This window comes from Giraffa tippelskirchi, chromosome 8 (genome assembly GCF_054371585.1).
Source record: "Giraffa tippelskirchi isolate mGirTip1 chromosome 8, T2T-mGirTip1v1.2.pri, whole genome shotgun sequence".
Classification (NCBI taxonomy): domain Eukaryota; kingdom Metazoa; phylum Chordata; class Mammalia; order Artiodactyla; family Giraffidae; genus Giraffa; species Giraffa tippelskirchi.
Window position 1 is genome coordinate 141956405 of NC_137282.1, and position 15239 is coordinate 141971643.

The window sequence follows — 15239 nt, forward strand, 5'->3', positions numbered from 1 at the left end:
CGTTGCCGCCCAGCACCGCCCCTTCTGTTCTCCTGTCTTCTGGGAAACATCTTTGTCTTTTCACTGCCCCGCTCCCTTCCTCCCCTCCCACCTCAATGGTCCTCTGTGTTTCAGTCTTGCTGTCTTTTCCCTTCTGCTCTGTCTCTGACCCACTCCCACTCCCTCTCATAACAGATCCCCCGGGAACATGCCAGGATCTGTCGCCTCCATCTCCTCTGCGGAGCCCCGGAGGTCCCCTGCCCTCTCTCCAGGTGTCTGCAGGCTCCCCTTACCCTGCCGCTGGCAGTCTCACCGTGAAAGCCCCCCTGTCCAGAAGCTCCGGATTTCTGTCCATCGACTGGCTGAATCCTTGACCCCTTAAAGTCGAGGAGACTCTTAACCTAAACCTGCAAGCCGTGGGCATCAGTGGGAGCTTCTCACACTTCTACTACATGGTGCGCATGACTGGCTTATAGGGGAGGACAGGGGTGGGAGGGTCTCAAGCAGGAAGACGCCCTCTGGGTGGGTGGTGGTCTCAGGGGTGAGGATGGGCAGTGAGGAGCACCCTGCTCTCCCCCAGATCCTGTCCCGGGGCCAGATCGTGTCTGTACATCGAGAGCCCAAGAGACACCTGACCTCCATCTCCGTGTTTGTGGACCATCACCTGGTGCCCTCCTTCCACCTCGTGGCCTTCTACTATCATGGGGGTGTCCCGGTGGCCAACTCCCTGCGAGTGGACGTCCAGGCTGGAGACTGTGAGGGGAAGGTAACTGGCATCAGAAGACATGGTGTGTGTGTGTGTGCTGGGAGGATTAAGAGAGAAGACTGGATGATTGCAAATGGGGTGATTTCGTTTCGGGTGCACTGAGGATGCACAAGACTGAACGAGTTCTCCCCACCCTGACTGCCCCCCACCTGCCACCTCTGCCAGCTGGAGCTGAATGTGGACAGTACCAAGGAGTATCACCCTGGGGACACTGTAAAACTCAACCTGCAAACAGATTCTCGAGCTCTGGTGGCCCTGGGAGCTGTGGACATGGCTCTGTATGCTGTGGGTGGCAAGTCCCACAAACCCCTCGACATGGTCAAGGTTGGTCAAGTCCTCTCTCTGATCCTCCCTTCCCTCCGAGGCTCACCCTCCTGCTGCCCCAGGCCCCAGCCAGCCACTAGAACTCACTCACCTGGACTGCTCCCAATCCTCCCTCGAGCCTTGGCCCCGGTGGCCTCTGTTTCCACTCTCTGTCTCTCTCTCGTACTTGTCTGGACCCTGCCCTCTCACCTGCAGCTGAGTATGTGATCATGGCCACATTGTCTCTGCAGCATCTCTGCCTTTTCTCGCCAGGTCTTTGAAGCTATGAACAGCTATGACCTTGGCTGTGGTCCCGGTGGTGGAGACAGTGCCCCTCAAGTGTTCAAGGCAGTTGGTCTGGCCTTTTCTGATGGAGACCATCGGACTGAAATCAGAAAGAGTGAGGACAGAGGAGGAAGGGGAGTGGGTGGTGGGAGGATAAGGAAGAAGGAGGGGCCTGAGGGGGAAAGACAGGAAGAGGAGGGGTGGGAAGGGCTGGGCTGGGAGAGGGAGCCTGAGAGGGGAGGGGGAGGCCCTGCACCCTCCGGCTGACTGCAGTCCTGCTCTCTACCAGGTCTGAGCTGTCCCAAGGAATCAAAGTCTCGGAAAAAGAGAAACGTGAACTTCCAAAAGGCAATTAATGAGAAGCGTGAGTTGAGGGTGCCCATGATATTCTCTAGGTCTTCCCTGGTGGCTCAGATGGTAAAGAATCTGCCTGCAATGCACGAGACCCGGGTTCTATCCCTGGGTTGGAAAGATCCCCTGAAGAAGGGAATGGCTACCGGCTCCAGTCTTCTTGCCTGGAGAATTCCATGGGCAGAGGAGCCTGGTGGGCTATAGACCATGAGTCTCAGAGTCCAACACGCCTGAGCGACTAAGACATATGAAGTTCTCCACTTGGGCCCAAGGGTCAGGATTCAGGTCTGCCTGTTGGCTCCTCTGCTCCCGAGTGAGCCAGGAACTGGTATCCGGGCTAGAAATCCAGACATCATAGTTCTGGGGTTGGAGGGAGAGCAGGGGGAGGTGCTCTGCTTTGACCAGCCTCAAGTTCCTGGTCTCTCAGGGTGAGTAGTGGTGCATCTAGAGCTCAGGCTGGGGGATGAGGCGTGTCTCACTCTCACCCTCGCCTGGTCCTGCAGTGGGCCAGTATACTTCCCCCGTAGCCAAGCGCTGCTGCCAGGACGGGTTGACGCAGCTGCCCATGGCGCGCACCAGTGAGCAGCGGGTGCCCTGGGTGCAGCAGCCGGCCTGCCGGGAGCCCTTTCTGTCCTGCTGCCAGTTTGCTGAGAGCCTGTGCAAGAAGGCCCGGACCAGGGACCAGGTGGGCCTGGCCCGAGGTGAGGGGCTGGGTGGGGCCAGGGCACTGGCTGGGACCCCTGGAGGGTCAGGGCAGCCCCCTCCTCACTGCCCTGCACGGTGCCCCCCCACAGCCATGGAGCTCCTGCAGGAGGAGGACCTGACTGAAGAGGATGACATGCCCGTGCGCAGCTTCTTCCCCGAGAACTGGCTTTGGAAAGTGGAAGAAGTTAACCGCTTCTCCCAGTGAGGGCGTGTGCGGGGCCTGGGCTTGTCTCTGGGCTGTGTCTGGGGCCTGCCGGGCGTGTGACCCAGCTTCTCACCTTTCCCACCGCAGATTGCAACTGCAGATCCCAGACTCTCTGACCACGTGGGAGATCCACGGTGTGAGCCTGTCCAAAAGCACAGGTGCGGTCACCCTGCCAGGGCTCTCGGCCTTCGTCTTCCAGGCTCCCTGGACCGAGGCTCCCTGCTTGGTCCTTTGCTCTTGGTACAGGAAGCAGGGGCAGAGACCCAGAGATGTCTACATGTTGAGCGTGGGGCTGGAAGCCAGAGAGCAGCGGCAGGCAGGGGATGGGTGGGAATTCGGGGACTGCTGGGGTCCTCTGGGTGTGATGCCCCCAGCCTCTCGTCTGTACCCTTGATCCATCAGGCCTGTGCGTGGCCACCCCAGCCTGACTCCGAGTGTTCCGTGAATTCCACATGCACCTCCGCCTGCCGGTCTCTGTCCGCCGCTTTGAGCAGCTCGAGCTGCGACCTGTCCTCTACAACTACCTGGATAGAGACCTGACCGTGAGGCCCCTTGGGGGCTGAGCGCACGGTGGTGGAGGGGGACTGGGGCAGGTGAGGGTGGGGAGCCTAACTGGGCTGGGACTCTGGCCCTCCCTGTCTTCCTGCCCCCAGGTGAGCGTCCACGTGTCCCCGGTGGAGGGGCTGTGCCTGGCCGGGGGCGGAGGGCTCGCCCAGCAGGTTCAGGTGCCCGCGGGCTCTGCCCGGCCCGTTGGCTTCTCTGTGGTGCCCATCGCAGCTGCTGCCGTGTCCCTGAAGGTGGTGGCTCGAGGATCCTTAGGTTTCCCTGTGGGGGACGCAATATCTAAGATTCTACAAGTCGAGGTGAATGCAACACCCCTGAGTCTAGGTCCCCGGGCTCCCAGATTCATCCTGGACTCTGGCCCTCTCCCTGCAACAGGCCTGAGGCCACCCCCCAACCCAATGCTTTGGTCCATTTGCATCTCCCACAGTTCTGGCCTGACTGTGTTCCTGAAGTGCCACCTCCAAGTCCCGAGGCGTGTGCAGTGGGAGGGGCAGCCTGTAGCCTGTGTGATCTTTCACAGCTACGTTTCCCCTCCACAGAGAGAAGGGGCCATTCACAGGGAGGAGTTAGTCTATGAACTCAACCCCCTGGGTGAGTGACCTCCACTCACAGACATCAGTGTCCTGAGGGGTGGTAAGGGGCAGAGGGTGTGGACAGCAGAACAGACCACCGACTCCCCTCATCTTCCCAGACCCCCGAGGCCAGACCTTGGAAATTCCTGGCAACTCTGATGCCAATATTATCCCTGAAGGAGATTTCAAGAGTTTCGTCAGAGTCACAGGTGGGAGTGTCCTCCAGTCCCTTCCTGGTGGCCACCCTTAGATTCATGTGAAACCTGGACATTTCTGTTGGATCCCGAGACTCCATGACCCTCCGACCCTGGCCCCCAGACCTGCTGTCTGACCCTCCATCATGTCCCTCCTTATAGCCTCGGATCCACTGGAAACTTTGGGCTCTGGGGGTCCTTGTCGCCAGGAGGCCCTGCCTCCCTCCTGAGGCTTCCCCAAGGCTGCGGGGAACAAACCATGACCCTGTTGGCTCCAACACTGGCTGCTTCCCGCTACCTGGACAAGACCGAACAGTGGAGCATGCTGCCCCCTGAGACCAAGGACCGCGCCGTGGATCTCATCCAGAAAGGTTCTGAGTGCAGGGGCAAGCAGCAGTGGGGGCCAGGAGAGGGCAATTAATGAGCTGGGCAGCCCAGGTGGCCAGAGCAGGGAAGAGAGATGCGGTCCCCAGTGGAAATGGGGAGCGTGGCCTGGCCACAGCAGTGGGGGAGTCGTTGTGACCTCAGCTGCCTCTCCTCTCCAAGGCTACACGTGGATCCAGGAGTTTCGAAAAGGAGATGGTTCCTATGGGGCTTGGTTGCATCGGGACAGTAGCACCTGGTGAGTTTGGGGGAGTGTCCTGGGTGTGTGGGAGGGGCCAGGGCTGGTGGAGGTAGAGCCAGCTATTATTGGAGGGCAAATAGCCTGGAAACCTCATTGTGGGGCCCTGCCCCTTATAGGAACCAGTCCATATTCCTAGCCATACCTTCCTCCTCTCTAGGCTCACAGCCTTTGTGCTGAAGATACTGAGTTTGGCCCAGGATCAGGTGGGTGGCTCACCTGAAAAGCTGCAGGAGGCAGCCACATGCCTGCTGTCACAGCAACAGGATGATGGCTCATTCCACGACCCCTGTCCAGTAATAGATAGGAGTATGCAGGTACGGGGCTGGGAGGCTGGGCCAAGGGCACAGCAGGGAAGACTCACACTGCACCTACCCCTCCTGGTTGATGCCTCCTTTTCTCCCCACCTCAACCAGGGAGGCTTAGCGGGAAGCAATGAGACTGTGGCGCTCACGGCCTTCGTGGTCATCGCCCTTCACCATGGCCTGGCGGTCTTCCCAGAAAAGAATTCAGAGCAGTTGAGGAGAAGGTAAAGGTAAAGCAGCTGTGTGTCTGCCCTTCGCTGATCCCTTTCCTCTCAGGAGCCCAGTCCACAGACCTTCCCCCACTTTCCTCCAGGAAAATTCCATCTCAAGAGCAAGCACCTTCTTGGGGCAAAAGTAACTTCTGGGCTCCTGGGCTCCCACGCCTCCGCCATCATGGCCTACGCCCTGTCACTGACCGAGGCCCCCGAGGACCTGCGGAGTGTTGCCCATGACAACCTCATGGCCATGGCCCAGGACATTGGTGGTGAGGGGGTCCTGGCAGTGAACCTGGGGCTTGGGAGAGCTTGCGGCCTCTGAGTATGTCCAAAGGGAGAAACGGAATGAATGGAGGCCCTTGGAGGGAATCAGAGCATAAGCAGGGGTGACTGGGGAAGAATCAGGAGAGACTAAAGGGGTAGCGTCAAAGGGCCAGACGACTAAGATCCTCCTCTGTTCATCTGTGGGTCTCCTTTCACTCCAGATAAGCTGTACTGGGGCTCAGTCACCACTTCTCCAAGCAACGTCCTGTCACCCAATCTGGCTCCTCGCAGCCCAGCAGACCCCATTCCCCAGGCCCTGGCCCTGTGGATTGAAACCACAGCCTATGGCCTGCTACACCTGCTGCTATGGGAGGGCAAGGCTGAGTTGGCTGACCAGGCTGCATCCTGGCTGACCTGCCAGGGCAGCTTCCAAGGGGGATTCCGCAGCACCCAGTTAGGGGCTGTCCTGGGATTCTAGGGGGGCTGGTCCTGAGACCGAGTACCTGAGGCCTGGCCCATCATCCCTAGGACACGGTGATGGCTCTGGACGCCCTGTCTGCATACTGGATCGCATCCCATACCACCGAGGAGAAGGGGCTCAACGTGACCCTCAGCTCCTTGGGCCGCAGTGGGCGCAAGTGCCATGTGCTGCAGCTGACCAACCACCAAGTTCACAAGCTGGAGGAGGAGGTGCAGGTGAACCATGCCCTCACCTGGGTGACCGGGACACCTGGGCCTCCCTCGGCCAGGCCAGAAGCCATCCCCTGTCCCCCATCCCTGCTGAATCCCCTTGGCCCCTCTGTATGCTAACTCTGTGGGAAGACTTACAGGCTCTGTGACCTGTAGCAAGTCACCCAGCCTCTGAGCTTCATTTATCTGATCTGAAAATGACACATGCAGAGTCTACAGAGGGTTTAGGAGATGGTGGAGGGAGAATGCAGGTGAAGGTAGAAAGTGTTGAAATGTGAGGTGGGGAGAGGGGGTGGAGTTATTTTGGTGGAGGAGGTAAGTTGAAGCAACAGTGTGGCCTTCTGACATCTCTTTCCCTTTTCTGCTTGTGAAAGTTTTCCCTGGGAAGCAAGATTAACGTGGAGGTGGGAGGAAACAGCAAAGGAACCTTGAAGGTGAGAGCTGGCGGCACTGGGCGCCCGGGGCCATCAGGGGGAAGCCGGGGTGTTGAGTGGGAGACCTGCAGGCAGAGCTCATGGTCTGGGAAGGAGGCAGAGACCCCTGGGTTGCCGACCCCTGAGCTCTGTCCTGGGCAGGTGCCCCTCACTCTGCCCTTCACCCTTTCTGGGCACCAGTGGTCCCCTTCAGCCCCAGTGCTGATGCTCAAACACTTGGCGCCTCAAGCCAAGCGTCTCCCTGAGCTCTGAGCATCTCTGACGTGGTTGTGCCCCAAACCTCCTCTTCCTCCTTTGTGTCTTGCCTGGCTGATAGAGTCCATCCCTGCAGGAGCGCAGCTGCCACTCCGGGGGCTACCTTAGCGGTCCCTGCTCCATCCTAAGCCTGTCCACATGGCCCAGTAACTCCTCCTCTGCTTTCACCCCAGCCCCATCCACCTCCCCAGCAGGACAGATCCTTCCATTTACACACATCTCCTGGCCCTGAATGTCCTTCAGCTGCTTCTTGTCCCCCATTACAAACTCATTCTCCTCCTTCAAGCTTCGTCTGGCAGCCATTCCTGAATTTTTCATTGTAGCCTCTTTGGTACATATGTACAGTGCTTGCCCCCAGATCAGGACCCTGCTTCCCTCTCTGTCTCACCCAACACTTCGGCCCATTTGTATTTCTGGACTGGTCTGGGAGTTGGATGGGAAAGGAAAGAAGGCCTAGAAGCCCTTAGCCCAGGAGCTAAGGGATCCAGAGCCCTTCCATGTGGCTCTGGAGAGAGGTCTGTGGCTCCAAAGGTCCCATGTCCCCTTCCCACCCCTTGATGAGCCAGGTCCTTCGCAGCTACAATGTCATGGACATGACAAACACAACCTGCCAGGATCTTCAGATTGAAGTGACGGTCATGGGCCACGTCGAGTACACGAGTGAGTGTTGGGGTCTCAGGCTGTGGGTCTCTGAGGGGGTGGTGCCAGGGCTGAGCCACAGTGCTGTCCCCTCGCAGTGGAAGCTGAGGAGGACTATGAGGAATACAAGTATGAGGACTCTCCAGCTGGGGATGATCCCAAGGCCCACTCCCGGCCTGTGACACCCCTGAACCTGTTTGACAGGCGGAGGAACTGCCGTAAGACAGAGGCCACCAAGGCGGCCAAGGAACTAGAATCTAGGGTGCATCTAGTGAACCCTGGGGTGGCCCTGGGCTTGTGGGTGCTGCTAGGCTGGGAGAGGGAGGCAGGGCCGAGGTTGGGGCTGGGTGTCTACAGCCTGGCACCAGGCAGGGTGACCCAGACAACAGGCACGTGTCTCCACAGGTGGACTGGCAAGGTGGGGCTGTCGGGCATGGCCATTGCGGACATCACCCTCTGAGTGGATTCCACGTCCTGTGGGCTGACCTGGAGAAGGTGTGGCCAGCTACCCAGAGGGACCGCTTGTGCCCCCAGGAGCCTTGTCCCATCCTCGCAGCAGCCCCAGCTGCTGAGCCCTGTCACGTGCAGGGGGCCGGGGGCTTCCTCCTTGTGACTCCCGGCTCCCATTCCCCAAGCTGACCTCCATCTCTGACTGTTACGTGAGCCACTTTGAGACCGAGGGTCCCCACATCCTGCTGTACTTCGACTCGGTGAGCAAGGAGGGTGACAGAGGGGCGCAGAGCTGGCACTGGGTTTCCTGAGCTCGTGTTAGGAGGTTTCCCAGGAGGCAGGTGTATCAGCAGCTACTGCTCTGGGAGAGAACTTGTGGTGTGAGCAGGGAGACAGGACAGGAGGGGGTCGGAGCCTTGGCCAGGGAGGTTCCCCGCTGCCTGCAGGGAGGCGGCGCTGAACCCCTTTTGTGTCTTGGGGGCTAGTGCCAGTCAGCCGTAGAGGGCTTGAGAGAGAGCCTTTCATAAAGCTGAATGTATTCAACTTGAAGGACTACTTCTTTTTCATTGACCTTCCCTTTTTTTTGTTGTTTTTGATATAAATGTGTATTTTGTCTTTTTTGAAATGATGGTGATCTCAGATGAGTTGGGTTTTTTTTTCCATTGCCACCTTTGACTAACACACAGTTATCATCCCTCTGATGGCCCTCAAAAAGGTTTTTTGAACATTTACTGTAACCTCTTGGAGAGAGATGTGAAAAGGCCGTGTTAATTCTGATACCATTCGCCATGTGTTTGTGGGTCGGGGAGGCCCTCCCTGCCCAGTGTGTGCAAAGGGGACAGACCCTGTGGGCTTGAGAAGCCAGGCAGAGGAGTCTAGTTGAACACAGTGAAAAATGAGGAAGATGTCAAGTCAGGGAGCTCACCGTGCAGCTTAGGAAGGAAACTTGCATGGGATACCAGGCTGGACTGAACCAGTGTGGGCATGAGGAGAGGGATCTGGGCCTAGACATGAGTGGCAAAGTCACAGAGGACAAGCAGAGGGCTAGCACTTGCTATTACCAAGCAGAAAAGGGAGGCCTTAGCTGTATCATTGAGGCTATTGAGAGGGTGAGTGGGTTTGGAGGGCAGGCAGACAGAATTGGGAGAGTTTAATACATCCTGTAAAAGTCCCAATACAAGAAAAAGGCTGAACATTTGGGAGAAACTGCCCACCTGCAGAGTTTGGGGAATGATGATACCACCCTGGGAAGCACAGAGAAGGGGAAGGGCCTGTGTTAGGGCCTGTGCCTCTGGGAGGGACAAAGCGGGAAGGTCAGAAATGACCAGGTCAGAATCAGGGGTGATCTGGAAGCTAGCTCTGAGGGTAGGGAGAGCTTCGTGAAGAATGTGTCCATGAAAAGAGCCTCTGTGTAGGTGCCAGGACAAGAGACTGGGATGAGGTCACCATGTGGGCAGTGAAGTCAGCAGAGACCTTGGGGAGCAGTTGTTAGAAATCCCGAAGCTGGAAGGTAAGAACACATAAAGGACACTGAAGATAAGATGGACCGGAACCAAACAGGCCAAGCAAATCCATCATAGCGGTCTATGAGGGCTCAGGGCCTAGAGGTGGGTCCCTGACTTCCCTTCCCCGCATCTCCCCCCATGCCAGGTCCCCACCTCCCGGGAGTGCGTGGGCTTTGGAGCTGTGCAGGAGGTGCCCGTGGGGCTGGTACAGCTGGCCAGGGCCGTCCTATGTGACTACTACAATCCTGGTGAGACGTTGGGGATACTCGGGAGGGTTGGGGTAGGTGGCAGTGAGGGGTGGCAAGGGAGTCCTGTGGATCCATCTCCTGGGAGGGAGAGAGAGGGCAAGTGCCCTAACACCCCTCTGCTTTTCTCCAGAGCACAAAATTTCTGTGTTTTATGGGGCACCACGTAAAAGCAAACTCTTCATGTTGTGCTCTGCGGCTTTCTGCCAGTGTGCTGGGGGTGAGACCCCTCACCCTTGATCTCATAGCACCAGGTTTACAGGGGGGAGGGCAGGGGTTTGTACCGGAACAATAAAAGGAGACACCAAGGCACGTGACTGGCCGAGTCCTCCCCCCCCATCACCACTCCTCCCCCATCGCTGGGCACTGGCCCTCTCCCAGGCCCCGGCCTCCACCCCCCGGGGCTGCAGCCGCACCTGGAAAGGCTGGATCTTGAGGTTGACGCTGCAGTAGGGATCTGGCTGCAGCGACAGCAGGGTGCCCACGGGCGGCAGCGGCAGCAGCGAAAAGGCCTAGAGCTCCAGGCGCGCCAGTGACTCGCCCAGGCACACGCGCGCCCCGCAGCCACACGCCAGCGCGCTGGGGTTCGCGCCCGGCTCCAGGAAGCGGTCTGCGGGCAGAAGGACCGACCCGGGTCTCAGGGGCCGCCGGCCTCCGCCCCCGCTGCACCGCCAACCCCCCCACCGCGGGCACCCGCCCCACCACGCACCCGGCTGGAATTCATGAGGCTGCTCCCAGACGGTCTCGTCCAGGTGGGCACCTTGGAGGTTGGGGATAACAACCGTGCCCGCAGGGATGTCATAGCCAAAGATGCTGAGGGTTAGGGTTAAGTGAGAGGCCCGCCGGCACCCCGCTGGGGCCTTGGTTGTTCATCCCTAGGCCTCCAGAGTCACCTGCTAGGCCATGGTGCTGTGAGGCAAGGCCAGGGGCAGCACCTCTGCAATGGTGGCCTTTAGCAAGGGCAGCTGAGCGCCGTCCTTTTATGAGACTCCAGAGTTCGAGGCTCTGGGGCCCAGCTCACGATCCATCTCCTCCTGAAGATACTGCAAAATCTGAGAAATGGAGCCCAAGTCCTGTCACTGGCCAGCCCTCAGCTGCCAGCCTCCACTGTGTGTGTCTATGTGTGTATCTGTGTGTGTGGGTGTTTGCGTGCAAGCTAGTCACTCAGTCCTGTCCAACTCTGAGAGCCCATGGACTGTAACCCTCCAGACTCCTCTGTCCATGAAATTCTCCAGGCAAGGGTACTAGAGTGGGTTGCCATTCCCTATTCCAGGGCATCTTCCCAACCCAGGGGTCGAACCTGAGTCTCCCGCACCGCAGGCAGATTCTTTACTGTCTGAGCCACTAGGGAAGCCCAAACTCCCACCATTCCCTGAAGGAACTCACATGAGCCTATGTGCCAAGGAGAACCCATGCCAACCCCCCTGACCCACCAAGTCCTACCCCTCACGACACAGCCTGCATTGCCATCAGTGAGCTAGGTTCCCGGCACCCTGGCCAGGCTGCCGGGAAGGATCCCTTTGCCTGTCTCCAGGGCATACCTCAGGGTGGTGAAGCAGGAACGCCACAGCCCAGGAGAGGGTGCTCGCCGTGGTTTCAGTGCCGCCGATGAAAAGGTCCACCACAGACATGTGCACGTGTCCTTCCAGGAGCTGTCCCGGGCCCTCTTCCACTCTTTGCCTCCCTACCCCCTGGAGCATGTAGTCCATCATATCCCTCCACTGGCCCGCCACCATGCTCTCCTGGGGAGGGGAGGAGGAGCCGGCCTGAGTGCCTGGCTTGGGGTTAGCGTTTAGAGGGTGGGAGCAGGTCCAGGACTGCTGGGATGGCCCAGAAGCTGCCTGGCTCTGGGCAGTAGCATCACTGCCGCCGGCTGAGGAGGAGCCCGGTCCACGCACGGTCCCCACCATGTGGCGCCTCAGCTGCTTCTCCACCATGTGGTCCCTGTTCTCTATGGCCTGCTTCAGCCTCCAGAGCCCAGGGTTGGGGAGGAACTGGGGCAGAGAGTAAGAAAGGGAAGCTGCTGGCAAGGAAGCCTGTTCCCCATCCCCACCCTTTCTCCCAGGACCAGGCGTGTCGGGGCTGCACCTCCTCACCCTGAGAAAAGGAACCATGTCCAAAATCTGGATGGACCAGTGGTCCCAGGTATTCATCAAGTCCTGAACACAGTCGTGAAAGGCATGTACTAAGGTGTCCTCCTGCCAGAAAAGGAGGAAATCCTTTCAGTTCAGAACCAGGAGAGGATCAGGGAGGGGTTGCGTGGGGCAGGTGGGAGAGGGGCAAGCGTATGTAAGGGCAAGAGAGCCTTGCCTTTTCTCCAAAAGTGAGGTAACAGATGATGCTGCAGGTGAGGAGAGAGAATTCCTACTGAATGGTCACAGGGGCACCGGCCTGGACTCTCATGCGCTGAAGAGAAAGAACATGAACTAAATAGGGACCTGGGACATCCCTGGTGGTCAAGAGGCTAAGATTCTCTGCTCCCAATGCAGGGGGTCCAGGTTCGATCTCTGATCAGGGAGCTAGATGCCACATGCTGCAGGTAATATAAGTGAAAAAAATAGAGGGGCTTCCAGGAGGGGTGAAACTGACCTGGGCTGACTGTGGGAATCCAGGCTCACCTCACAGGACTCCTGGGTCAGCTGCTCCACCCAGGGCTCCATGGAGCTGCGGGTGCCCAGCAGCAAGGCTGAGCAGGTGAGTTTCTTATGGGCCTTCCAGAGCAGAGAGTAGTCCCCCAGAGAGATGTCCTGGCAGCTTGTCTGCGAGTAGGGGTTAGGGGTGGGAGGGTCGACTTGACCAAGGAAGCCGCAGGCCTGACCTCCCCTGCCTCCCGAAGCCCTGCTTCTCCCTTCAAGCAACCCCTTACAGGATGGTATCTGGGGTCTGCCGGCAAAGTCCATCCACTTCCTGATCATAGCCTCCTCAATGGTCCTCTTGGAGTTCAGCACCACCACCTCTGGCAGGGGGAGTGGTAGGAAAAGCAGAAGGTCAGCAGGAAAGGACACCCCCAACCCTCCTCACTGTTGTGGGCCAGGAAGGAAGCAGACCCTCACCTTGTAGCCCAAGGCGAAGCCTGTAGACAGGCCCGAGTTTCTGAGTCAGGCTCAGCAGATGGATGGGGAGGTTGGGCTGCAGCAGGTGCAGGAATCCGGGGACCAGAGGTGGGAGGTGGAGGTTTCTGAGCTTCCACCGGCCCCACAGCAGGTGAGCACCGGCTAGCAGGGTGAGCAACAGCAGCAGCCCTGCGAGGACCATGGCTGGAGACCCAGGCAGAGGCCCTGGCCCTGAGCACTTATAGCTCTCGACACCTCCAGCCATCTGGCTACTTGGGCTGTTCTGAAGCCTCCCTCGACTCCTTCCCTCGGGTCCCTGCCCACTGTCCCGTCCTCAAAACAGTACATTCCTGGAATGGTATCCATCCTCTTGGCCTTCAAAAATCCAATATCAAAGAGCAGGCCTTTTCCCATTCATCTATCAAGAAGAAAGGAAAGGAAACACAACCTTGACCTTCTATAACAGCCAGAATCAGCTTTCTGTCAACCGTTCAAGAAAACATGTCCATGAGCCCTCTCCCACCCCCACCCACCCCCACCGCCACCGCCACCTTGGACCAGCTTCCTGCCACGGGGTTTGTCCCAGAGAGAATGACAACCCACGCCAAATATGCCCTCCCAGATGGCCTTTGAAGCACGAAATGAGATGAAAGTGATGTGGTTTTTTCTTTTAACTTACAGATAGGGGAACCACATGTCCTGATTTGCTTGTGTTATCCCAGTTTATACCTATAGTCCAAGGGTCATCAGTAATAGTGCCTGTTTTTATTCTCAAAACTTGACGATGAAGAATTAAATGTTTCCCCAGTTTGGAGCTCTTACCCTGTACCTGACGCTCTTTGGTTGCAAGGAAAAGAGACCCACTTGAGCTGCTGCTAAGTCACTTCAGTTGTGTCTGACTCTGTGCGACCCCATAGACGGCAGCCCACCAGGCTCCAATGTCCCTGGGATTCTCCAGGCAAGAACACTGGAGTGGGTTGCCATTTCCCTCTCCAGTGCATGAAAGGGAAAAGTGAAAGTGAAGTCGCTCAGTCGTGTCCAACTCTTAGCGACCCCATGGACTGTAGCCTACCAGGCTCCTCCGTCCATGGGATTTTCCAGGCAAGAGTACTGGAGTGGGATGCCATTGCCTTCTCCGCCCACTTGAGCTAGTTTGAGCCAAAAGTAAGAATTGTTATACAAATACAGGGATATCTCACAGAATCCAAGAGCAGGCAAGTAGAAGGGACCTTATTGGCCTTGGAAAGCCAGGGATTGTGAACTAAAGAGCCCTAGAGACGTGGCTGCTTCCTCGCTCTTTGTTCCTCCTCTTTCATTTATTTATTATTCTTGGCTGCACTGGGCCTGTATTGCAATGCCTGGGCTTTCTCTAGTTGCAGCGAGCAGAGGGTACTCTCTAGTTGTGATACTCGGACTTCTCACTGCAGTGGCTTCTCTTGTGAAGTGCAGGCTCTAGGCATGTGGGCTTCAGTAGTTGAGGCTCATGCGCTCTAGAACTCGGGCTCAGTCTTTGGGGCCCAGATGCTTAGTTGCTTCACAGCATGTGTGATCTTCCCAGACCAGGGATCCAACCCATTTCTTCTTCTTTGGCAGGTGGATTCTTAACCACTGGAACACCAGGGCGGTCCCCTCCCTCCTCTTTGTCTGCAGTCCTCTCCTCCCACTCTGCATCAAGCTGCTTGTGCTCCCAGGTGCAGGCGGCACAGGACTGCTTTGGGGGTTAGACTCCACAGAATACGGGTCTAGCCCCAGGACAAGAGGGCTTTAATGGTGTCATCAAACATGCCCATCAATTCCAAAGTCCTCAGGAAGGAACTTGATAGCCACAGCTGGGATCAGGGGCCCAGCCCTCTTCAGGGAGCTGTTGCCATGAGGGGTGGGGTCCCAGTGGACTAAGTAGGGCTATCAGGGGCCACTGTTGCGGGTGAGGGGGCAGGTGAAGGACTTACAGGAGAGGTCATGCTAAAGAGGGGTGGCAGGACTCAGTGGGAGGCTGGGGCACCTAGGAGGTGGGGTGAGGGCTTAGAGCTGACCTGAGTCCACACATCCCCCAATACCCCATCCTTTCTCTGCCAACGGACCTCAGAGCTTTAACCAGAGCAAGACTCTGCCACCAGAGAGCCTGGGTCAAGATCCCAGCTGTGGTACCAACTAGCATAAGAGTTCTCTGCTAGGGGTCCTGATGATAGAGGGTCAGCTCAGCCTGGACCCAGGCCCAGGACTGGGAGGAAGAAAACATGGGATTTCTGGGATTGGGCAGCAACAGCCAGCTCCTTCCTCATATTGACCTCAGGCCCTACATCGTGTCTTGCCATAACTATAGCTGAATGTTTGACTCTCATACGTGGGTTTATGCCACCACCATGCTGACCAGATTTCGGGAGAGATCTGATGGGCAATGACCAGGCCATGTAGACAATGGCCCTAAGAAGCCTCTGAAACACTGAGGAATGTCAGAACGCTTTTGTAAAAAAAATATTAACATACTTGGTTATACATGGTCTTAGTTTCAGCATTGGGAATCTTAGATCTGCAGTTGCAGCATGCAGGGTTGTTTTTTTTTTAACTTGAGGCTATTTGTGGCATGTGGGAATTAGTTCTCTGACCAGGGATCAAACCTGGACCCGTTGCATTGGTA

At 57.5% G+C, this 15239-nt stretch overlaps 2 protein-coding genes across 2 annotated transcripts; one reads left to right on the forward strand and one right to left on the reverse strand.

Moving 5' to 3' along the window:
* Window positions 1–215: 215 nt before the first annotated feature.
* On the forward strand, window positions 216–9788 carry LOC145519025 (complement C4-like; the record flags this gene model as incomplete). The annotated part of the gene is given in 29 exon segments (XM_081524270.1): window positions 216–434; window positions 560–745; window positions 911–1069; window positions 1322–1448; window positions 1623–1697; window positions 2188–2385; window positions 2479–2590; window positions 2682–2752; window positions 2997–3136; window positions 3248–3457; window positions 3698–3749; window positions 3850–3939; window positions 4087–4113; window positions 4116–4295; window positions 4471–4546; window positions 4707–4863; window positions 4963–5094; window positions 5165–5204; window positions 5207–5335; window positions 5552–5793; window positions 5859–6026; window positions 6395–6454; window positions 7276–7369; window positions 7447–7619; window positions 7731–7800; window positions 7803–7843; window positions 7984–8058; window positions 9449–9551; window positions 9682–9788. Coding segments are annotated over 29 exon segments (3513 nt in total), but the record flags the coding sequence as incomplete, so codon positions are not given.
* A 2-nt stretch (window positions 9789–9790) lies between these two features.
* LOC145519027 (steroid 21-hydroxylase-like) lies at window positions 9791–12803 on the reverse strand. Its single transcript, XM_081524271.1, is given in 10 exon segments — window positions 9791–10158; window positions 10258–10376; window positions 10455–10600; window positions 11090–11290; window positions 11456–11542; window positions 11645–11746; window positions 11859–11954; window positions 12167–12339; window positions 12415–12504; window positions 12602–12803. Coding segments are annotated over 10 exon segments (1584 nt in total).
* Between the last annotated feature and the right edge of the window lie 2436 nt (window positions 12804–15239).